This window comes from Myxocyprinus asiaticus, chromosome 14, assembly GCF_019703515.2.
Source record: "Myxocyprinus asiaticus isolate MX2 ecotype Aquarium Trade chromosome 14, UBuf_Myxa_2, whole genome shotgun sequence".
NCBI lineage: Eukaryota > Metazoa > Chordata > Actinopteri > Cypriniformes > Catostomidae > Myxocyprinus > Myxocyprinus asiaticus.
The window spans coordinates 36,076,497-36,102,866 of NC_059357.1; the positions used below are offsets into that span (position 1 = coordinate 36,076,497).

The following is a 26,370-nucleotide window of genomic DNA, read 5'->3' on the forward strand; positions in this document are numbered from 1 at the left end:
GTATATTAAAAACATAATATATTTAAACTTATCCAATCATGCCATTAATCAGACACCCATTGTCTCTTTTTAGATCTGTAACAATACAGAAATGTGTCAAACTGATGTATATGCACAGTTTATTTAGAATTGTTAACAAAAAGACAACAACCAAAAAGACCCAGTGAAACACATCCACCTAATCTGTGATAGCATAACAGTAGAATAGAAAAGTGCACAAGATTAGAGCATAAAAAATAAAAAAGATCTGAGATGAAATATTTCATGCCTTCACCAAAAGGGGGCGAAAAAACTGATTGGAAATTGCAAATGCAAATCTATGTAGCAAATGCTTTTTGGCTATAAGTTACAAAAGTCTGCTGAAGCTTTCCAGCTGAAGGTAGTAGCAAGATGAAACCTCAATAATAAACAAGGCAGTCGGAACAGCGTGTCTCCAGTGTGATCAATTATTACAGTGTGCATATCTGAAAATCAGATCTTACAAGTACTAACATTTATAAAGGGAAAGGCAAGATTTTATCCAGATATTTGCACAAATATGAGGCTTTGGGAACATGATTTCAAATTATAGCATTCTCACATATATTTTCTTTCTTCATTTAAATTAAATAGCAGTAAACAACAGCATGAATATATATATATATATATATATATATATATATATATATATATATATATATATATACACACACACACACACACACACACACACACACACACACACACACACACATACACACACATACACACACACACACATACACACACACACACACACACACATACACACACACACACACATACACACACACACACATGCCACCAGTACTATATAAAGACAGCAAATAATCAGTAAGCTAGTTCCTTGTGATTTGATCTAAAATGTGTCTTTTTACTGGTAATTTCATAAAATCAGAACTTCAGAGTATCTGGTTTCACGTGAGCCCATTAGAACGAATCTTTTGGGTGGTTCACTGCTCATCTGACGTAGGCTGGTCCAACTTCTTCAGGTCATTCAGGAAGTCGGTTGGAGTTAGAATGTGAGACGACCCTTCAAAAGAAAAATATATTTGATATTGCGAACAAAACAATCTGCATGGGAATTCAAATATGTGACATAAGCGATGCACTGATATTGAAATAACAAATACAAATAAATCAATAATAATTTTTATGTTGTTGCCGATAACAAATAAAAAGCTGATATATCAGATCTATACTATTTTGTCTACTAAAAGGTATTCTATTTGAATGAGAAAAAAAAAATTACCAACTATGAATATTTATAGTCCTTGGATAGACAGAAAATTATTCACAGTATGAAGTACTGTGTGTAGGATACAGTATGAAATTTTAAACTTTGGCTATTGCGTAGATGGAAAAATGAACAAGTAATAACGGAACAATAAATGAACAATAATTCAGAGCTGAAATTAGATTTTGCATTTCAAAGTAACATTAGAAAAGACTTTTAATCTAGCGCTTTCCCTTTAAATTGGTACTGATTACAGCAAAGGTTTAACTCATCTTGAATCGGTGGGAACGAGAGTCCACAATTAAATATCTGACAAAAAATACTGGTCAATAATGATAAATAACCAATATGGTCGATTAAATATATCGTTAATATTCATTAATAAGAGTGTAAGAAATCTAGTCTCACCAATCAGAACCTCCCATTTGCCCTCGGCAGCACGGGTCACCTCATAAGCACAGCGCATCTCAGAGTGAGTCATGCCGCCAATCACAAAGATGATGAGGCGAGGGCCGCTGCGGTACTCTGTGGCAGACTTGTTCTTGTGCCAGTGTCCAAACCGTGCACTGCTGTGGTAGGATACAAGAGGACTGTCAGACCACACAGTCTACATAATGAAATGATTCATTATGTGCTACAGGCTGTTGGGAAGTAGTTTAAATATTTCAGACAAGATGCAAAGCAGTGCGTTTTAGTTTTAGTTTTGCAACCTCAAAATGATTTGACAAAAAAACATTCTGTATACGAGTCATTCTCATGAAGCCGTGCTATTTGTGTCCCAATGACTTACAACTGAAATAATTAACAGGAGTAGTCACATCATTTGATGGATTTGACCCTTAGTGTGTAAAGAGAAATAAATGTTAATAACTGCACTTTTAATTAAGGCTGTCGATTTAACATGTTAACTGTCAGCAGGGGGCAGTCAGCGCAGCCCCAATTATACAGGCCACACACACACACACACAAAAAAAACACACATTAACAAGAGCAAACAGCACAAAAAGAGAATAGCTGGATGTATTCTTGAGTTCAAAGACAAATTGAAAGAGCACAACGCTGAATGAAAGTTCTTGATACGCATTAAAGTTTCAAACTGTATTTAACTTGACACAGAAAACCAGTGAATCGCGACTACAATTCAAGTAGGTATAGCTACAAATGGGGGCAGAATCTTCAAAAGAGGGTTGGGTTACTACATAGAGGGGGCGGGGTTACTCCAAAAGGGGGAGTCACTTCCACTGATGGTTAGGGAAAGGGTTAGGTTAGGGGTCCTTATACCTTTGCTGGCGGTTTGGAGTTCCCGCCCCTTTTTGGAGCTCTGCCTGCAGCTATATCCTTCTCCCACAGTTAGATGCTCCAAAAGCATCCGTCTGACGCATGTGTACATGGACCCAAAAAAATAGCACAGACAGACACAACAGAACAGCCCGGTCTACCTCGAACGGTAGACCAGTGATAGGCTTATGTTCAATGATATGAAAATAAAATATACAATATATGGACTTTTTGTATTAGTAAATCACTTGTTGACCACAATAATATAATGTCTCTGAATTATCTGAATTAGTTATTATATTATATTATTTTTATTATTATATTATATTATTATTTGGGGCCTTCCTCAGCAAATATTGATATAATGTATTTGATTAATTTGATTAATTAATTGGCAACTCGTAATCAATTTGATTAAAAATATTAATTGATTGACAGCCGTACAGCAAATTAATTTCATATGATCATCACCATCATATTTCAATGGGTTATATAGAATTAAAAACAAATCCAATTCTACCTAATGCAGCTTTTATTGGAATTAAAATATAATTATTTCACTGTCAATGTATTTCTGAGAAAATGCAGAATAAGTGTGAATGTAAAATATTGGCTTCATCAAGCTAAACAGTTCTCTTGTTATGGGGGAAAACAACATAGTGATCAATTTTACACGCACACACACACAAAATTGCTTTTGGCACAAACCAGAAGAATATTCACTGTAAATAATGTGGTGTGGTGCAATGATTTTTGCACACTTTTTAAACATTTTGAAGAAAACAAGGTTGGCACGAAACAGAGAAATTTTATGGGTTATCAACATTACTATTTTAAATAATAATGTGCCATTTATTAAAAGTCAAATTGAAACTGAATGTTACTACTATAATTTAATCAGCTATTTATTAAAACTATACGGAAAAAAAAAACAGGGTTAAAATAATGCAGCACTTTAGGATTGGGCTTAGTAATAAACTACTGGTCCTTTGCAAGATATAACTAACCACATATTAAAGAATTGGAGGGAATAGTTTAAGAATTATCAACTAGAAAAACCTTGATTTGTTCATCAGAATATGGGCGGGACATTTGGCTATCAGAGGTCCCCCAATGTGACAAATGAATGAAATGACAATTGCACCATTTCCTCAGAATTTCTCAGAAAGCGCACTTGTAAACATGAAAGCAATCTAGGCCTATTTTAAAACAACATTCAAAAGACAGCTGAATTATAATCATCTACAATATCACAAATGTCAATAGCGAAAGCCATTTCAGTTGATTATCCAGCCTAAAAGTATTTTGTTACTGAGATACAAAAGATGAATTATCATGTTTAATTAATCTATTCTATCACTGGCTAGGTAATCCCTTTTTTAAACATAATCTGTCATGCTGTAATAAGGTACCTGACTGTCGTATCTGTGGTGGTGATGGGGGCGGGGTCAGACAGGAACGGCCACTGCTTTCTGTCACACTTGTCTTCAATGATATTCTGCACAGCAGAGGGAATTTAAATGAGAATACTATTGTTACAATCATCATTCATGTATGTCTATAAACCTAAAGAGCAGCATTTCCTGACCTCCATCACATCTTTGAGGATGGGTGTCCACCTGGAGAGCTGATATGTGGGTTCTGTACGTTCTTTCCTATCAGGCAGTGTCTTACCAGCATTAGCGCCCTAAAAAAATAAGAAATGAATCAAACAGCCATCGTAGCCAATTAGATTTAAAATGTTTACTGTAAGAACTGAAACACAGTAAAAAAATCTAGTTAAAACCATAAAGGAAACTTTCCATATTGTTTTTTAACTAAATGAACACAGGGAATATACCAATCTAACAATACATACTATAGTAATGAACAGCCATTTTTATATACAGTTGTGCTCAAAAATTTGCATACCCTGGCAGAAATTGTGAAATTTTGGCAATGATTTTGAAAATATGACTGATCATGTCTTTTATTTAAGGATAGTGATCATATGAAGCCATTTATTATCACATAGTTGTTTGGCTCCTTTTTAAATCATAATGATAACAGAAATCACCCAAATGGCCCTGATCAAAAGTTTACATACCCTTGAATGTTTGGCCTTGTTACAGACACACAAGGTGACACACACAGGTTTAAATGACAATTAAAGGTTAATTTCCCACACCTGTGGCTTTTTAAATTGCAATTAGTGTCTGTGTATAAATAGTCAATGAGTTTGTTATCTCTCACGTGGATGCACTGAGCAGGCTAGATACTGAGCCATGGGGAGCAGAAAAGAACTGTCAAAAGACCTGCGTAACAAGGTAATGGAACTTTATAAAGATGGAAAAGGATATAAAAAGATATCTAAAGCCTTGAAAATGCCAGTCAGTACTGTTCAATCACTTATTAAGAAGTGGAAAATTCGGGGATCTCTTGATACCAAGCCAAGATCAGGTAGACCAAGAAAGATTTCAGCCACAACTTCCAGAAGAATTGTTCGGGATACAAAGAAAAACCCACAGGTAACCTCAGGAGAAATACAGGCTGCTCTGGAAAAAGACAGTGTGGTTGTTTCAAGAAGCATAATACGACGATACTTGAACAAAAATGAGCTGCATGGTCGAGTTGCCAGAAAGAAGCCTTTACTGCGCCAATGCCACAAAAAAGCCTGGTTACAATATGAGACGCCTCACAGCTTCTGGCACACTGTAATTTGGAGTGACGAGACCAAAATAGAGCTTTATGATCACAACCATAAGCGCTATGTTTGGAGAGGGGTCAACAAGGCCTATAGTGAAAAGAATACCAACCCCACTGTGAAGCATGTTGGTGGCTCACTGATGTTTTGGGGGTGTGTGAGTTCTAAAGGCACGGGGAATCTTGTGAAAATTGATGGCAAGATGAATGCAGCATGTTATCAGAAAATACTGGCAGACAATTTGCATTCTTCTGCACGAAAGCTGCGCATGGGACGCTCTTGGACTTTCCAGCACGACAACGACCCTAAGCACAAGGCCAAGTTGACCCTCCAGTGGTTACAGCAGAAAAAGGTGAAGGTTCTGGAGTGGCCATCACAGTCTCCTGACCTTAATATCATCGAGCCACTCTGGGGAGATCTCAAACATGCAGTTCATGCAAGACAACCAAAGACTTTGCATGACCTGGAGGCATTTTGCCAAGACGAATGGGCAGCTATACCACCTGCAAGAATTTGGGGCCTCATAGACAACTATTACAAAAGACTGCACGCTGTCATTGATGCTAAAGGGGGCAATACACTGTATTAAGAACTAAGGGTATGCAGACTTTTGAACAGGGGTCATTTCATTTTTTTCTTTGTCATGTTTTGTTTTATGATTGTGCCATTCTGTTACAACCTACAGTTGAATATGAATCCCATAAGAAATAAAAGAAATGTGTTTTGCCTGCTCACTCATGTTTTCTTTAAAAATGGTACATATATTACCAATTCTCCAAGGGTATGCAAACTTTTGAGCACAACAGTATATTTTAGTAATAAAGTTTAACACATAAAAAACAATGCCATGCAATGACTTCTGTAAACATGTTTGGTGTTGAGGAGTTATGCTGCAAACAAATAGTTAAATCAGAGCTTTGAATTACTGCAATGATCTCTTTTGCCTCTTGAACTCTAACACTGTTTTTGCTACTGAAGTTTAAGAGACACTATTTAAAAATCTTATTGCAAGACAAGGTGGGATCATGAAACAAATCTAATGACATGATCTTAAAATTAATATATTGTGGATATTCAATATATCACTCAGCACTTTTGTCAGTTCCATTCATGTTTAAATCCATTTAGCAGGTTTTTTCCCCCCAAATATCATCCGGGTCTATACTCTGATATCAGATGCTTTCCTCTTACCCCAGTGATGATGGGGCAGCCCAGGTGCTGCAGGTTGGTGATGATGTTTCTGTCCTGCTGCACGTTGGCATGCTGGATGAGTTTCGTGAGATTCTCTTCACCAATGCCTGTGTGTAGGGCAGAAATCATGATTGAGACTATACATTTGCAGAGTTTATTGTAAATATGCATTCACGACGTCAGTCTAAGATGAAGTCATAATCAAAGAGAGAGATATTACCCTTTTTCTTATGGAAAATGTAGAGCAGTATAATGCGGATTTTGTCATAGGGTTGAATCTCAGTGTTAAGAAGCACAGGGACAATACTTTTCATGGCATCTTTGAGTGCCTCCCCCTCCGCGTCTGACCCCATTGCCAAGTCCTACAGAGAGAATGTTAAAATCAGGTAAAATTATGTTAGTGATAGCATCCTTCTTCCATTTGATATCTATAGCAGTTCTACTGCAACACTGTGCAGACCCAATCATAGGATAAAGGATAATAACTAGTGGTGTCAGTCGATTAAATTTTAATCACGATTAATCGCAGATTTTAAAAGTGCTGAAATTTGACACTATATAATGTATACTTCTTTTCCTGTCAAAAGGCATTTATTTCCATCTTAGGAATATAATGCTTTATTACCATTTTTTAAACAAAGCCTTCCACAGTATAAAGATAGAAATGCACTAAAATATCACCAATTCAAGTTACATTAAACGTTTCCCAAACTCGAAGTGGGAGTTTGACTAATTGAAAGAACTAGTTTCCCCATAGATTGCATTCTCATTGCAATGGGTATTAAATCTCTTAAACTCTCATCCTTCACAATACTAATCAGCCAGCAGACGGTGGCTATCCACTTTTCTACAGCAGTAGTGAAACTGTTCGTGATTTGCATCACAGCGTCAACGCCAGTGTCAAGCGGCACTTTGATCTCCACCTGAAAAGCACTTGCAGACAAAAACGTCTCATTCTGCATTTTGGTGATAGTTAAGACTTGACGTGCTTCTGTGGTGATTAAAATGTGCCTTACATAGGCTGAAAAATACTTGATTTTTATCACAAGTCCCATCTGGGCTTGTTTTGTACATCAAATAGCATTAAGAGGTCCTTTCTCCATCATTTTACCACTGACACGAAACGCTGTTGTGTCTGTTTGTGAAGTGTGTGTCAGTGTAATGAGTCTGGGTGGATACATTACAAAGGTTCCACCCTCACAACAAATGTTTATGCTGGTTTATGCTGTTTTAACGGTAAATGTGTTAACTGCGATTAAGAAAAATTAATGCGTTAAACTTTTTTAATTAATCGCATGCGTTAACGCATTTATTCTGACGGCTCTAATAATAACACTAACAACCCATTTTAACTACTGCAAACATCTAATGTGATTCTGGACTAGGGTTTCCACTCTTGTTGACCAATAGCTTAGCTTTCTAGTTATCTGTGATAACTTGATAAGGATTTATAAAAAGCATTCAAATAGAGCGCAATAGTCCCTGCCCACCTTTTCAGCCACCTGGTTTCCGGATGTATTTTTCCCCATTAATTTTTTCCATAGACTTTTCACAAAAGAGTTCTCAGCCATGAACTGAACCAACCAATTCCGAGGTGAATCACAACATTACAAATAATTAGATTTGAAGCAAAAATGTATTTGAAAATTGGACAAAGGTACAAGACTGTGCACTTACTATCTTTCACTAGGGCATGAACTACAGTCCCATGAAGCATTGCGAATGACGTGATCAAATAAAAAATAATGATAGAAATATATAAAACTATTGATTTTAGGTTGTCAATTACAAGTACTGAAACAATATATTTTAAGTTTACAGCTCAATATTATTATATGTACAAACAGATAAGTAGTTTGAGGGTGAAGAGACAGCCTAGACTGAGTCATTCACTGTGTGTCTTGGAAGCACGCAACCGCTCCAAGGCTTGGTTGGCCACGGTTCTCTGATTGGTGGATCTTTCTCTGCTGCACTATGGGTAATATATCAAACACGATTTTTAAACAATGAAGTCGAAAGCTTCAACAGAAGCATATACCATCGATGAACAACCTCGGAGCTCATGGTAGGTCTGTTTTTGAAGGTTTATAAGTTATCGTTGAAAATTAATTTATGGGATTTTTACTTCCGGAACCAGATTGCTGCACGCTATTCAGACTGATTCGCTAATGAATCATTCAGAATTTTGAACCAATTTCACTCACAAATCTTTTACTCTAAACAAGAGCAATATGTAGACGATGAATTATTTTAGAGCATAACTTTATTTCTCCTTATTTGTATGTACTGTATGTATATTCACTATAAAACTTTCCATGATTCTTAAGATTGTATTAATTTTCATAAATTTTTCAGGACTGGAAAACACAATTACAAAATTCCCTGACATTTTCAGGTTTTCCATGACTGTGGGAACCCTGGAAGACTATCAGGTGGGTTACCAAAAACCATGCATTCAAACATAAGTGGATCCAATTGTTTGCCTCTAGATTACTTCGAAACTTGTGACCATATATGTGGCACTTTTTATCATTTCAACTTGTGGAATTTAAAAACAAAATAATTTCAAATGTTATCAGTAATGATTTGGCCAAAAGATAGAAGTTACCAGAGATGAGATAAAATGACATTTTATCTGCCAGCTTAAAATGTCACATATTTCTGCAAATTCCTCAAATTTTTCAGCTAGATATATAATGACATAAAAATTAATTTTTAAACATATCCACAGCAATAATCGTATGTAAAAATGACAACGTTTGACTAATACAGCCGGAACTTCACAGTTATCAAACGGAGGCACATGTCAAGGTAGATATTTACATAATAAATACATAAAATAATAAATAAAGTTGCTAGACATAGAAATGTGGATCCATCAAAATGAAAGAGAGTTATGCATTAGCAGAGCACCAACTGTTACATATACAGTATGAAAAGAAGTGCATTAGCCGCTCTCATTTTCAGTCATTAACCAGCTGCTCATAACATCTCAAACACAGAGATATGGGCTAAGTGGACATCTGAGCAGACAGTTAAAACTGTCCATCTGCAATACATAAAACAGGGGATTGCTGTGTAGTAATGCACAATGACCAGCAATGTGGTTGGTACTTTCAAAGATTACGCAATTACTTCCTGTACATTATTTTACTGCAACAGCTCAAAGTTCAGCCCATAAGCTGTTGCATAATTTTACAATAAGAAGATTATCCATAGTAAGGAAACTGAGTAAAGGACCCTCTGAAATGTATCCATAAAGAGTATAAACAGTCTGTTAAAGATGTTTATCATAAGAACATATGCTTGATGGTTATACATCACATATATACATATATCACTAACTCTACATGCTAAATTCATAACATCATTTAATACTGCTTTTCAAATAATAATGACAAGGCAGAAAGTTATTAAGGTGCTCCAGGAGTTTTCTAATCTGCTTCAAAATGAGAAAGTGTCAAAGCACTGACCTGCTCCACCTCACAGAGCTTGTCTAATGCATTCTTAAACTTCTTCATGCAAGCATCAGCCAGGTTCAGGTGAGTGGAGTACTGTCAAGAACACAAACACTTCTGTCATCAGGATTCAAAATGAATGAAATTACATGAAAAAAGGTGTTTGATTGGAAAACTCATACCAGGCTCAGTTCTTTCTGGTACTGTGGCATCTTCTTCAGCATTTGTGAAAGATCTTTGATGTTGGCCTGATAGATGAAATATTAATGGCACTTTAGTATGAATGGTGAAGAAAATAGGACTTTAAGTCAAACTGACAACACTTTACAGTAAGGTTGTGTTTCTTAACATTATGCATTAGGCATCATGAACTAAAAATTAACAACCTATTTTAACAGCATTTATTAATGTGTTTTTGTTTGTTTGTTTTTTCTAATTTTGCCATATTCATCACACCAGTACAATAATACACCACATCAATAGTACATAGCTGTATAATTTACTGTTGTCCCATGCAACCATTTTCCTAAATAGCTAACTACCAACCCTGGAGTCGCGAGTTCGAATCCAGGGTGTGCTGAGTGACTCCAGCCAGGTCTCCTAAGCAACCAAATTGGCCCGGTTGCTAGGGAGGGTAGAGTCACATGGGGTAACAGTCAGCTGGTCATTATCACACAGCAAACCCAGACAGGGTTATTTCTGCACTAATTTTATGTTAGAGTATTGTTTAATCTAACATATCTAAAGGTTCTCTCTTTAGAGAACAAGCATTTGTGCCTTTATTGCTTTAAAAAAGGAATAGGACACCAGTTTGTACCCTATTAATGGAAAGTGGCTAGAGAACGTTTGCGTGTACCTTGTCTGTGTTCATCCTCTTACTCTCACAGAACGTGCGCAGGAGCTCCGTCACCTTTCTGAAACACAACGGAAGCTATCAGCACAAAAGCACAGCAGGCAGGTGAAAGAAAGAGAATAGTTGAGCTGCTCTTACTTAGTAACATCTGCGATGTGCATGTGCCGCAGCTGCACCCACAGTTCATCATCCTCATCCAGCAACACTTCCTTCTCTCTAGCCTCTCCAATCCCTGCTGTCTGGTACCTGTCAACAATATATAATGATTCAAAGAGTAACGGCAACAATAATAAACAGTGGTTTGCTTGTATTTACTTAAGATACTTTTGGACACTTTTGGACACAGTGTTAGATAACAAAATATCCTTCATTCATGTCCTATAGATGTCATTTATCACATTAACAATGTTCCTCAATGTATCCAAATATTTTTTGTAAAAGTTTTGAACAATCTATGCATGTTTTTTTTATTATCATAAACAGACCTCATTTTTGCTCCAAAAGTGAGTTTGTGCTATATTTCTTTAAAATAAATGCTATTTGGCTAGATATGATGTTATAATGCAATGACATTCATACATTTTAGCTTGGCTTTGGTGTCCAAATACTTTTTGTGGACACTGTACACCACTGGTCATATTTAGCATGAATATGGCATGGAAATGGATCCTTCAATCATTTTGTAATGGAACTTGTAGGTACCTACAGAAAAGCAAAGAATCATGCACCTGTAAATGTCTTGCTGGACATCTAGGAGATCATAGACCATAGCCTGAAAGGTCAGCTCGTGCAGGAGAGGAGAGATGGGGTCACATCCACGGTCCACAATCAGCAGCTGAGAGCGAGCTTTGTCCGTGCCCTGTCAGTCAAAATCACAAAAGCTATTCAATTGCAATTCAACCACGGGAATGTATCAGTGTGTTAATTATATTTTAATGTTATACAGTACATGCCAGACCACTTGCTGTATACGCTTGTCTAATTATCTTTCTGTCTGTCCTAAACCTGTAACTTTTACAGCCAATATCTTTTACATATATTTGTAAATGATCACGCTCCCTCAGAATTTTCTCCATTTTAAATATATATATATATATATATATATATATATATATATATATATATATATATATATATATATATATTTTTTTTTTTTTTTTTTTTTAAGTATAGTCAAGGTCTAAAATTATCTTGTAGCCACACTTTTCAATGGTGTGTGAACTAAGATGATGTATATAAAGGGATAGTTCACACAAAAATGAAAATTCTCTCATTATTTACTCATCCTCCTTCCATCCCAGATGTGTATGACTTTCTTTCTTCTGCTGTACACAAACTAATATTTTTAGAAGAATATTTCAGCTTTGTAGGTCCATACAATGCAAGTGAATGATGGCTAAAACTTTGAAGCTCCAAAATGCACATAAAGGCAGCATTAAAGTAATCCATGAGTCCAAATGTAACTCCTTTTTCACTTTACATCTTGACATCAGCAGTCTCCTTGGCAGTAAATTCTAGAGACTGTTGTGTGTGAAAATCCCAGGATCAGCAGTTACAGAAATACTCAAACTAGCCCATCTGGCACCATCAGTCATGCCATGCCATCACTGAGATCATATTTTTTCCCCATTCTGATGTTGATGTGAACATTAACTGAAGCTCCTGACATGTATCTGCATGATTTTATGCACTGCACTGCTGCCACATGATTGGCTGAATAGATAATCACATGGATGATTGTTGGTGCCAGACGGGCTGGTTTGAGTATTTCTGTAACTGCTGATCTCCTGGGATTTTCACACACAACAGTCTCTAGAATTTACTCAGAATGATGCCAAAAAGAACATCCAGTGAGCGGCAGTTCTGCGGATGGAAACATCTTATTGATGAGAGAGGTCAACAGAAAATGGCCAGACTGGTTCAAACTGACAAAGTCTACGGTAACTCAGATAACCGCTCTGTACAATTGTGCGGAGCAGAATATAATCTCAGAACGCTATTCTGAGACGTGGGTTGGCGCTGTTTTGGCGGCACGAGGGGGACCTACACAATATTAGGCAGGTGATTTTAATGTTGTGGCTGATCAGTGTATCAGTAAAATGCCACATTCCCAAAAAAATTTAAAACCTATTCTGGTTATGTTCCTCAAATTTTAGTTTTGATGGTTTACCAGGAATATGGAGTTTTTTTGTCCGCCTTTTTACGACCAAAAAAAGTTTTATAATCATTTGTTAAATTGTGATGTAAACCATTTCTGGTTTCAGTACCTAAAAAAATGTATCAGCAACCTGGTAAGTCACTCCATTTTACTCACCAAAACCAATTCTTAATCGCATTTGGCGCTTAGCGAATGTAATTTTAAGATACTGAAAATAATGTTCCAGTGAAATGCACAAAATAAACTTTGTTTTTTTTCTTTTTTTGTCATGTACTTTATGTGCTTTCAGTTTATTGAGGTAAAAAGCCAAATATCTAATGAAATCTAGACTGAAAAGCTGGCCTGTTTTTAACTGCATAGCACCCTTAAATTTCAGAAAGTAAAAGCAGGATCAAAGAGAAAACAAATGTGAGGCTACAACTAAAAAATATTCAAAAAGAACAAAAGCAGCAAAGCACAAAGAAAGAACAACAAGTTTTGCATCCAACACCCACCTGACGATCAGAGAAATATCAGCTGAGAGACGAGCACAGGAAAAACAGAGAGAGAGAAAAAGTCTAGAAGACAGCATAAGAAATGGTACAGCAGTCAAGAAGTATCATTTTGTAAAGATGAAATGGAAGGTGTGAAGGCATTTGTGTGAAAAGCTGTATCTTGTGTCAGATGTTCAGTGCAGTGATGTTTACAATATCAGGCTTTGCTCACACTGAACTAAATTTCTTTTTCAAAACTGATCTTTAAGAATGACTTTCATTTCGCAAGTTTCTTCAGACACTTAAGTAAATATCTTGTATGTCTAAATCAATTAAGTGTCAGTACGATGTCAAGAGTAAATTCAGACACAGCTGTAGTCACTATGTGTTTTTGTATGACATTGTGTCCCAAAGGACGAAATACCACTTGAAATCCAATCTGAATCTGATATTCAGTTTGAAACCCATTTGCAAAAATCTGATTTTTTTTCATGGTTCCCACTTTATACAAACAGTGGACACATATCATCTCCGATTAACCAGATTTCAAACCTGTTTGAAACAAGACTGAACCCAGTTTGACAGGTGTCATTGCATCTGTGAGTAGCAACAGGATGTTGCACAATTATGCACACTCGGATGGGCAGGCATTGCAAGTTGGCTACTATCTAGGGAATTTTGTTGCAATCTAATGGCAGACTTAAAACATCAAAGGAGAACAAGCTTCAGTCCTGTAGTGTGCGTTTGGTTTTGGAGACACAGAAAAACATCACAGTAAATATTCCTACACCTCACCTCTCCCATACTGGGATTGTCTGCCTTGTGTGCATTCAGACGGTCCATCACCATCTCTGCTAGTGTGAAATTCTCTTTTGGGCCCCTTAGAGAAACACATTTGGTTTAATGTTAAAGTTCACGTACACTTCAAACAAATCAAATTACACCAGTTTTAACTAGAATCTAAAAGGAAATAATAGTGAATGAATGCGTGTTCAGTACTGGCGGTAGCGGATGGCTGGATACTCCTTCAGCGTGTCACAGAGTGTGGCGATCTGCTCAGCCATGGCCTCCATCTTCCTGGCCCTGTCATCTAGACTAGTCTGAGTTGGGCTATAGAAAGTGTGAAAGGAGCTGGGGTTGTCCAAAGAAAACACCTGTGTTTGAGTAAAAACATCAAAACAAAGTGATCATTAAAAGGATTGTTCAGGCAAAAATGAAAATTCTGTCACCGTTTACTCACCTTCACCTTTTCTTTTTTTATAGCAGAATGTCCAAGCTACTCTTTTCCACAATGAAAGTGAAAGATGACCACCATGGCCGTCAAGCTTTGAAGTGAATAATGACTTAAATTTCAGTTTGATCCTCACACAAAGCTGTCATACAGCTTCAGAAGTCTTGGGAGTCATATGTGCTGCTTTTATTGGTGCTTTTATTGTCCTTTTTGGAGCTTGACAGCCCCTGGTCACTAACCACTTTCATAGTATAGAAAAGAGAATCTCAGACATTCTGCTAAACATATCCTTTGGCGTTCCACAGAGGAAAGAAAGTCATTGAGAGTAAATCATGACAGAATTTTCATATTTGGATGGACCATCCCTTTATATGTGAAGTATGTAATTTCTGTGACACTAGTGGCAGAAATTACACTCTTCACCTTTAATGGAATTGCACTGAATGAGAGTGGTTTGTAATTTTTTTGACACTAAGTATGTGTACATGCACTTAAAAGGTTCTATTTCAGTCTAATTTCTCTTTTTTAAATGTCATGTAAACACTTTGTTCCGACTTCATCCCAATCCAATCCAACTAGTGTTGCAAACCTTATATAAGAGAACAGAATTACATTCCTTACAATTTTAAATATTAAATCCATACAGGATGCAAAACCCAAACAGCCGAGGACATTTCAGTGTTTGTTTGCATTTGCATCCTCTTCATATTCAGTTGTCAATGATAAAAATTGCAGATTACAATGGAGAACAAATGAAGAGAAATGGACCTTCAATTAACATATAACATTTGAGTATAATAATTGTTTCCCACCATAGGGATTTCTGTGTAAGCACTTTTACGTGACAATAAAACATTACATTGCATTTAAGCTGCACTATGTGAGATTTTTTTGGTTACAATGAACAAAAATGCATTATTGAGTACATAAAAATCCATGTTCAAAACCATGTCCGCGTCTTACCCCGATTCACTTCAGTAAGCCTACAATAATTATTTTATTTTGAGGGAATTTGAGCTGTCGGGTCGGATTTGGCGGGAAATAGCAGGCTTGTGTCATTCAAACTTATTTACGTCATATCCGTAAGCTGAGAAAAAAGGTCCGGCTGTGCCGCAAGAAGCAAGTGCGATAGCTGATCAGTCAAACCAGTCGCGGTTTCTGGAGTCAGGACAGCAGCAGAGTGAAATCACTCTCCTAATGGATTTAACTGTTTTTTTTACTGTTTGGCGAAGTTGTTTACCTGCTATATTGCTTGGATATGTTTTCTGATAGTGTTGTTGAAGCTTACATTGTTTGTCATACTTTAATGAATCGAACATGTGTACTGATCGCAATGTGTTTATAAGTTTAGTTTTTTTCAGTGAAGCTTCTGTTATATATATACACTAATATTCATGTCTTCTGAGTATTTTATAACATTGCAGCAGTTTCAAGATTTCCAATCTTCCAGTTTTCTTCGGCATTTTTTTTTCTTTTGCCTAAGGAAGACCTAATGGTTAAAACTTAAGCCAATAAAGACCTTTTGGAGGAACATATTCGAGTACAGACACTTGCCATTTTATCCTTTTAGTAGATAGCCCATTTAAACAGATCTAAAAAGCCACTATAGGTACAATTCCCCATAAATTTATGCTCATCTCAAGTTGTCAATAATGTGATTATTTCATAGCACAGTCATTTTTATTCATTTGTTTAGCATGTAACCATCTCTCTGTTGTAACTTTACTTCCAGATAAACGATTAAAAATGTATTATTGTAATTGTTATATTGCATAGTTCTATAAAGTATTTCATCATTATTAAATCCACGTTTTGCATTTTTATATTACGGTCTTTTATTGTTTGCAGTGTATAGACCGAGTGTCTTCAATTGGACTCATATCAGCCATTTCACAAGTTTCACCTCTTAATATGATATGTGCAGTACAATATTTAATAATCATATTAAAGTATAATTATGAGTGTTGTTTATCTTCCTCAAAGTAAATAATATATCGGTTATACATTTTTAAGCGAATAACATAATAATAACATGAAAATAGCTCGTCATGACTCCGCTCTGCAGGTAATCTCAAGTCCTCGCTCAAACCATGAGATTAATCAGTCAGAAGAGCAGTTCCTAATCACAACTCACATAAAATGTTCCTCCACAATTATCTTGCCATTTTATGCTCCAACCACTAGAGGACCAAAAGTCACATAGTGTAACTTTAAACATTACATTAAAGTGCTCATTCTGAAAGAGAAGATTTGCAGACATTTTTAATGCCGAAGCATAGTGCAGGTTTAGTTACTAAGAGGAGCCCTTAGAGGCCACACACCTGAGATTCATATGGAATGAAAGCAACATTAATTTCCTTCAGAGTTTTGATGATCTTGGCAACTCTTGACCTCCCGAGATCGGCAAAAAGCCCATCTGGACAAGCTGAAATAGAGTGAATACAGATGGACAGTTTATCAAGTGCATAAATCCAGAACATGTACAGCATGCAAACATGACAGGCTGAAAGGCATATTCACTAACTTTGCGCCACTGTAGCTTGCTGTATTATTTCTAGAGGTCGACCGATTGTGGATTTTGACAATACCAATAACTAGAGTGGTGATTAATCGACTGATAGTTTTTAAAATCGATTTATAGCATCCAAAAACATTTCTTATTCTTATTCTATGAGTCCAAAATGAATAAAATCCCAGAGGCAGTTTTTTTTTTTTAAAACAAAATCACAATAATAACCAGAAAAAAAAATAAGATGTGGTGCTTTAAGTTGGGCTTTTAAATACAAACAAGCCCGAAACACAGAGGACTCTTATTCTGAAATGACGGAAAAACTATCGGCAAAGAATTCTGCCGACAACCGACAGTTCCAAAAAGCAACTATCGGCACCGATTAATTGGCAAAACCGATATATCGTCTACCTCTAATTATAACAGTGCAAAACCCTTTGTTTTTTTACATAGCACCTGCGATCCAACTTTAACAGAGATTAGAACCTTATTAGAGAATGTTCTGGATTTTTGTGGAATTTGTTTGCACCATTATCTGATTTGCATACTTTAGTAAACAGCGCAGATGCTATCAGACGATATTACACTATTGCTATGAATTTATGTGAATTCCCAGAAGCAAAAAACAAAACATCAAAAGCAAATAATAAAAATGAATGGTCTTACTGTCAGTGAAGAAGATATGTGCTGCTTTATATGTGTAGGTTGACTCTCTGAAATCACCGATAAGGGATTGAATTGACTGTACAAAAATAAAAATAAAAAGTTAGACAGGTAAAGTAAACATTGCTTTAAAGCTGAAGTGAGCAATTTCTGCTTCACTAGCATCACCAAATTGAATTGCAAAAGTATTTAATTAAAAGATTGCTTTTAAACAGATGCCAGAAAACTCCCCCATCTTCTATTGGTCGATACAAACACATAGTCATGCCCCAAACTCACGCCACTGTTAGAGTCATTAGCTGGCTTTCCATCCACTTACGCATTTCAGCATGTCACACAAAAATTGCTGGATGGAAACACCAAGATGCAAAAAAAATCTCAATGCTTGCTTGAAGTGGATACATTTTTTATTCGATAAGAAGAAATGCTCATAAACTATGATGGAAACACATATACTGAATAAACTCCTATTGAATTTATTATGTATACTAGATGCGCATCAAAAAAGTCATGTGACTGAATAACTTGTTCATAACTGGACTAAACAGAGGACCAATGATCACATCTGAAATGTTGCTCTGGTCATCCTGAAATAGCCTGCATTCAGTTTGCAGAGCAAATAAGTTGAAAACAAACTTGAACTGTACAGAAGAGAAGGTATATTGACACTTGAAAAATATATTACAGATCCGCAGGGCAAAGACATATGAAAGGAGGAACGCACACACATAGTGGTCCCAGAACTGTGTGACGCACTGTCACTCCCAGACATGAAACAAAGCTCTTTACAGTGTTTTGTCTGCGTGCTCTAAATTGCGAGTATTTTATTAATAAGAGTCACAGTGGCTACAATTTCTCTGTAATTGACGATTTTTTTCTTTTAAACACATGGGAAGGAAACACGGCTTTATTAGCACATTGTTTTTTAAATATTATGGTTTTTTTGCATAAATTAAATTCGCAACTTGGATGAAAACATAGAAAGTGTTGCTATGTCTGGCTGGTCTTCATGCTCAAAGAAAAAGAGCAATGTGTTGACAGCACCACAGAGCCATAGTGTTAGTTATTTTTTCAGGGAAATAAACCAACAAATGGTTTACTTATAGTTGTCTATGCATATCAAGCTGTGACTTAACATTGGGGGCCTGTGTAGCTTAGCTAGTATTGACGCTGACTACCACCCCTGGAGTCACGAGTTCAAATCCAAGACATGCTGAGTGACTCCAGCCAGATTTCCTAAGCAACCAAATTGGCCCGGTTGCTAAGGAGGGTAGAGTCACATGGGGTAACCTCCTCGTGGTCGCTATAATGTGTGGTTCTTGCTCTTGGTGGGGCATATGGTGAGTTGTACATGGATGCCGCGGAGAATAGCGTGGGCCTCCACACACACTACGTCTCCGCGGTAACGCACTCAACAAGCCACGTGATAAGATGTGCGGACTGACGGTCTCAGATGCGGAGGCAACTGAGATTCGTCCTCCGCCACCCGGACAAGGACTTAGAGCACATTGGGAATTGGGCATTCCAAATTGGGGAGAAAAGGGGAGGAAAAAAAACATTGAAAAATTACCCTCTTCCAACCAACTTGGAAACACGGGAGTTTCAGGAAGAAATTCATAATAACATTCGGCATCATGTTAAAGCTTCATAAAGTTGCACAATTGTGAGATGTGTGTGAGTAGAGCTTTCACCTTTGGCACAGGGGATATGAGGTAAATGGCCTCCAGACTAGGTATCGGCTCCCTCCGCTTGTTAATGTCTTCCACAACTGTTAAGAAATACAGCACAGCTCACATCTTGTTTTCATAATTCATAGTGGTACATGGGGCAACAACAAGCAACAAGAACAGACACTTCACACCACATCATAGTGAAACTCACTGAATGGTCAACGAGAAAGAATGAACTCACTTGTAACACCCTCAGCCATTATGTCGGACATTTTACAGCATGAAGACAGAATCCGCATACTCATGTGATCAACAATGAGCACCTAAACAAACAAATTAAGTAGAGTCATTCAGGCAAATGATTTAAAATATATACAAAATACTGCTAGACTGCAATAGACCATACAAATATTACCTTCCATTCTCCATCTTTCTTCACACTCTTTATGACACCATTAAGAATTTCTACGGAAATGGAAATGGGATAAAGAATTTAGCATGGTTCGAGAACATCAACATCAGCTGTAGTGTTTTATACATCACAAACATGAAAGAGTAATATATTAATAGTATTTAAAATGATTATGTGATCTTGTAACATACAATATTTATATATATTAGAGCTGTCGATTTAATTTATTGCGATTAAATATATAAAAAAAATAAAGCATTAAAAATTAACACAATCATGCCTCCCGAGTCCTGACCCGTACGTAAAATCCGTAATAAAGGTAAGTATTTTCCTACCATCTGAACATTTCAAGCTTGAAGTACATCTGTTTTTAAGAGCCGTGTCAGAGCGGGGCAGTTGTGCGTGCCTCAACAAACCTCACAAGCAGCGCAGCCACAGAATAAGAGCCGATTACACAGGATTGCTGTGTCTAGAAGGTAACCGTCCGGATGCCACATAAGCTGTTAGTCAGTGGATAAATATGTGGATCAGTAACTTTATAGCCAGAAGGACTGATGGGTCTCATGAAAAAGTTTTCGCCTCTTGTATAAGGAGTTCCGGATTCTAATCCGCCCTAAAATAACTTTTTAATTTAATGAATGAAAATTGCATCTATACGTCAGTAGATGTACAGTGGCAAGAAAAAGTATGTGAACCCTCTGGAATTAGCTGGTTTTCTGCATTAATTGGTCATAAAATTTTATCTTTTTTTCATCAAAGTCACAAGTATAGACGAACACAATGCGCTTACACCAACAACACACAAACAATTATAATCTTTCATGTCTTAATTTAACACATTCCATTAAACATTTACAGTGCTGTAGATAAATTTAGTGAACCCTTGGATTTAATGACTGGTCGATCCTCCTTTGGCAGCAATAACCTCAACCAAGTGTTTCTGGTAGCTGTGGATTAGACCTGAACAACGTTCAGAAGGAATTTTGGACCATTCTTCCTTACAGAACTGCTTCAGCTCAGCCATATTCTTAGGATCTCTGCCTGGTGTAAATGGCTCTCTTGAGGTCATTCCACAGCATCTCTATTGGGTTAAGATCTGAGTTCTGACTTGGCCATTTTAAAAGTTTTTTTTTTTTTTTTTTTTTTTTTAAGCCATTCTATAGTTGATTTACTTTGATGTTTAGTGTCATTGTCCTGCTGCATCACCCAACTCCTACTGACCTTCAGCAGGTGCACATCCACCTTGATATTATCCTGTAGGACATCTTGATAAACTTGGGAATTAATTTTCCCTCGATGATGGCAAGCAGTACAGACCCCAAAGCAGCCCCAAATCATGATGCTTCCTCCGCCGTACTTCACCGTTGGGATGATGTTTTCATGTTGGTATGCGATGCCCATTTTATGCCATATGAAGTGTTGCGTGTTTTTCCCAAACAATTCAACCTTAGTTTCATCAGTCCACATAACATTTTCCCAATAGTGTTGTGGAGTGTCATGGTGGTCTTTGGCAAACTTCAGGAGCGCAGCAATGTTTTTGTTGGAAAGCAGAGGCTTCCTTCGTGGAGTCCTGCCATGGACACCATGCCTGTTTAATGTTTTCCATATAGTAGACTCATGAACAGAGATGTTAACCAGTTTCAATGATTCCTTCAAGTCTTTAGATGTCACTCTAGGGTTCTTTGTTTACCTCATTGAGCATTCTGCGGTCATCTTGGCATGACGGCCACTTCTAGTGTGAGTAGCCACAGTACTAAATCATCTCCATTTATAGACAATTTGTCTAACTGTAGACAGATGAATATCTAAGCTCTCCAAGATAATTTTGTAACCCTTTCCAGCTTTATGCAAAGCAACAATTCTTGATTGTAGGTCTTTTGAGACCATTTGAGATGGTCCACAACAGTAGATGTTTGAGTACTAAGTAGCAGAACTAAGTCAAAGTAGCTCTAACCACACCTCCAATCAGGTTTCATTATTTGGATACCAGGTTTGCCAACTCCTGACTCTAAATGGCTTTTCATAATTAGCCTAGGGGTTCACATACTTTTTCCAACCTACAGTGTGAATGTTTGAATGATGCATTCATTATGTGCAAGCGCAATACAATAATTTGTGTGTTATTAGTTAAAACAGATTGTGTTTGTTCATTATTGTAATATAAGATCAAACCATATTTTAAGACAAATTTATACACATCTGCTTGCAATTTGCTTTGTGATTTAACTGGAAAGGAGTGTGGGCTGCGGAACAGCAGAGTGAGTAGAGTGCACATTCGGATGCAAAAGGAAAATCGCCACCCGCTGATACTCAACAGCACATATAACAGCCGGAACAAGTACTCATTATAACATTAAAAATAACAAAGTCCATTGTTGGATCGCCACTTATAACACACACAAACAAAATGGAAACTCCTGCTCAAGAACTGGACATGTTTCTTCTGCATTAGACACTTACCTGACGAAAGCTTTTTCAAAAAGTGGTGGGGACATGTCCCACCCGTAAATGACATCTTTGTCATCTGCCACAATAATTCAATATATTTTAATCTGATTATCTGAATTATTATGTATCATTAATACTGAATTATCTTTATTTGGAGGCCTTTCTCAGCAAATAATGATATATGCGATTAATTAATCAGCATGTCATGTAATTAATTCGATTATAGATTTTAATTGATTGACAGCGCTAATATATATATATATATATATATATATATATATATATATATATATATATATATATATGGTGGCCAAAGGTTTGGGATAATGTACAGATTTTGCTGTTTCGGAAGGAAATTGGTACTTTAATTCACCAAAGTGGCATTCAGCTGATCACAAAGTATAGTTAGGACATTACTGATGAAAAAAACAGCACCATCACTATTTGAAAAAAGTCATTTTTGATCAAATCTAGACAGGCCCCATTTCCAGCAGTCATCACTCCAACACCTTATCCTTGAGTATTCATGCTACATTGATAATTTGATACTAGAAAATCACTTGCCATTATATCAAACACAGCTGAAAGCTGATTGGTTCCTTAAATTAAGCTTAACATTGTCTTTGTCTTTGTTTTTGAGTTGCCACAGTATCCAATAGACTGGCATGTCTTAAGGTCAATATTAGGTCAAAAATGGCAAAAAAGAAACAGCTTTCTCTAGAAACTCATCAGTCAATCATTGTTTTGAGGAATGAAGGCTATACAATGCTTGAAATTGCCAAAAAACTGAAGATTTCATACAAAGGTGTACACTACAGTCTTCAAAGACAAAGGACAACTGGCTCTAACAAGGACAGAAAGAGATGTGGAAGACCAGATGTACAAATAAACAAGAGGATAAGTACATCAGAGTCTCTAGTTTGAGAAATAGACGCCTCACATGTCCTCAGCTGACAGTTTCATTGAATTCTACCCGCTCAACACCAGTTTCATGTACAACAGTAAAGAGAAGACTCAGGGGTGCAGGCCATATGGGAAGAATTGCAAAGAAAAAGCCACTTTTGAAAAACAAAAAGAAAAGGTTAGAGTGGTCAAATAAACAGTCATTGGACAATAGATAATTGGAAAAGAGTGTTATGGATCTTAACCCCATTGAGCTTTTGTGGGATCAGCTAGACTGTAAGGTGTGTGAGAAGTGCCCGACAAGACAGCCACATCTATGGCAAGTGCTACAGGAAGCGTGGGGTAAAATGTCACCTGAGTATCTGGAGAAACTGACAGCTAGAATGCCAAGGATCTGCAAAGCTGTCATTGCTGCACATGGAGGATTTTTTGATGAGAACTCTTTGAAGTAGTTTAAGAAGTTCTGAATTTTTTTTATTAATTAAAATAGTAATTTTTCACATTATCAATGTCCTGACTATACATCGTGATCAGTTGAATGCCACTTTGGTGAATAAAAGTACCAAATTCTTTCCATAAGAGCAAAATCTCTATGTTATTCCAAACTTTTGGCCGCCAATGTATGTATGTGTGTATATATATATTGTATGTTTACACACACATAAAAGCAATTGAGACAGCTTAAATGCATTAAACTGTGGCAAGTTCTCCAAAATGCTTGGAACAATGTATCTGCCAAAAACCTTGAAAAACTGTTTTAAAAGTGTAGGGTGATAATACTGATTTTTTTTTTAGTTCAGTGCACTTTGTATGAATTTAATTGGTAAATAAAAAAGTATTCATGGTATTATTTTTGAAAGCATCCTCACTATACAACATTTTTCACAACTACCTAAAACCGTTTGTCTGTTTCTGTTGAATTTGCTTCAGAAAGAATGATTGAGAAATACCAGAATGAGAAATGACTGGATTGTTGCTCTTTAATGACTTGATCAATTATTATAGATTATATTTGTGAAATTAAATAAATGAATAAATATGTGATTGACACTAAAACCGTGTTTATTTTCATTTTAGAGCCTGTAAACAGTGAAAACTTATTTCTTTCCCAAATGCAATTACTGTTATATTGTCAAATTTGGATGAATTCAGAATAAGAGCAACACATATATTGGAAAAGCAGCCAAGCATGACACAATAGTAATAATACCACATTATAAATATGTGTGTTATGGTGCCGTTGTCTCAATAGTTTAATGAAGAAAGAAATTGAGACTTTTCCTATGAGTATTTATTCATGTCCACCGTGAGGTCGATCACAAGACCACACTTGACACAAGAACTGTTTTCATTCATGCAGTATAAATATAAGACAATCCTCTCCATTTAAACAGATGACATTTCTGAAGAGTAAACGTGTTTTGAAGTTGCAGTGAATGAGAGTTGAAGTGTTAGTATAAAAGAGTTGAGCAGCTTCATACGGAAGTTTCCAGCAGGACGTATCGAGCACTCACTGTACATCTGTTGCCATCTTATAGATGCACTTCCATATATCGTTATCAACATATAGGCTCTTAACCATTTCATATATCTACAGTAAAAATGTTAAAGGTTGTATTTGGAGATTAAATGTCACTTACTGTCATTTACGACCGCTTTTAATCCACTCGGGGCCATCTTAACACTTCCCTGTTGACAGATTTCCAGCAGGTCAGTGAAGGCAGAGATAATGGCATCTCCTACACACCCTGATGGACAAAACCCCGGAAAAGAAAAGCAAAATAAAAGTTCCCTATATAAAATAAAAGTCTTAATTATGTCCCAAGTTAAATAACAATTAAGCATTGTAATAGATAGCAATAATCATATTTCTCACATAGTAACCATAGTTTAACTGTGGCCTTTGTAGTAACTTAGACTAGTGACCACAGGTAAAATCATGCACTGCTCCTAATGGTTAGAAACTATGTATTCTATAAAAGAAGGTATGGTATTTGTTATGTTAAAACTATAACTGCCATAGTTACAATTAAAAAGTAGATTTCCTTTCTCCCCACAACTGATTATTTTTCATGAATCCACAACATTTCCACCAAAATACCTTAAATGGACAGTTCAGTTCTCTCATCATTTACTCATGCCATCTCAGATGTGTCTGACTTTCTTTCTTCTCCAGAACACAGATGAAGATTTGTAGAAGAATATTTCAGCTCTGTTCGTCCATACAATGCAAGTGAATGATGGCTAAAACTTTGAAGCTCCAAAAAGCATATAAAGGCATCATAAAAGTAATCAATAAGACTCCAGTGTTTTAATCCATATCTTCAGAAGTGATATGATAGGTGTGTGTGAAAAACAGATCAATATTTAATATTTAAATATTTATTACAGTTTGTCGACTGCACACTAACATAGAGCTAAAAAACTGATATTAAAAATAGATTGACATATTTAATACAGATCTAGTAATCTGCTTTAACTGGCAAAAAGAACTGATCAAACTATTACATCACAAACATAATGTACAAAGCATAACTTAATGAAGACTCATGCGCTGATATTTTTTGAACAAATTGTCATTTGTTTTGTTTTTTTGCAGTGCATTTCACGTAATGCTGCCAATCAAGAACGATATGCCGATAAATAACTCTCATTTGTGTGTTCCTCATCTCTAGATTATTCATTTAGATCAACATCAATGCCGATAAAAAACATGGATAAATAAGCATTGTTTAAAGCAGCTTTGTAGAAATGAACGGAGCCATGTTGATTAGACTGTCTGACTGACGGCCTATTAGGTAAGGGTTGTATTGGCTCATGAAACTCACCTGTGATTGGATGGATGGTCACTCAATCAGCCAAAGTAACAAAACACAAAGAATACTGTATACAAATCCACCATTTGGACTAGGTATGGGTTTAGCTTGAAAAAAATCAAACCTTTTTAAAGAGTGCAGTGGACCTGTCCTCCACGTCCCCCGTGGCTGCTACGCCCTTGTATTAACTAATATATTCCTAAAATTCTGGAGCTGGGATCCCTTGAAGCAGTTTCATCTGTATGCCAATCTGTACAACGTGAATGAAAATGAATATATTCTTAATACAGACAATTGTCTTGGCTTAATGGCCTTGTTTAGCAGAACTAATGGAATGAACAGTAACTAACTTTGAGAAATGAGTTGTCT

At 36.4% G+C, this 26,370-nt stretch overlaps 1 protein-coding gene across 1 annotated transcript; it reads right to left on the reverse strand.

Annotated features, from left to right (window-relative positions):
- Nucleotides 1-102: 102 nt before the first annotated feature.
- On the reverse strand, nt 103-24,932 carry LOC127451217 (syntaxin-binding protein 2-like). Its single transcript, XM_051715733.1, has 19 exons — nt 24,826-24,932; nt 19,838-19,887; nt 19,664-19,745; nt 19,444-19,520; nt 17,756-17,831; nt 16,902-17,005; nt 14,349-14,503; nt 14,145-14,229; nt 11,447-11,577; nt 10,857-10,964; nt 10,722-10,779; nt 10,048-10,113; nt 9,881-9,961; nt 6,628-6,769; nt 6,408-6,514; nt 4,122-4,220; nt 3,946-4,031; nt 1,664-1,824; nt 103-1,051 (listed from the first exon to the last, which is right to left on the reverse strand). The coding sequence occupies exons 1-19, from the start codon at nt 24,860-24,862 to the stop codon at nt 972-974; spliced, it is 1,785 nt and encodes a 594-aa protein (XP_051571693.1). The 5' UTR covers nt 24,863-24,932; the 3' UTR covers nt 103-971.
- Between the last annotated feature and the right edge of the window lie 1,438 nt (nt 24,933-26,370).

Bases quoted from the DNA above. Each gene is read 5' to 3' on its own strand.
- LOC127451217 (XM_051715733.1), bottom strand. From the start codon at position 24,862: ATGGCCCCGAGTGGATTAAAAGCGGTCGTAAATGACA. The intron at 10,780-10,856 runs GTAAGAGCAGCT...GTTGTGTTTCAG, and splicing joins CACATCGCAGATGTTACTAA to AAAGGTGACGGAGCTCCTGC. The intron at 4,221-6,407 runs GTAAGAGGAAAG...TTATTTTTTTAG, and splicing joins GCTGCCCCATCATCACTGGG to GGCGCTAATGCTGGTAAGAC.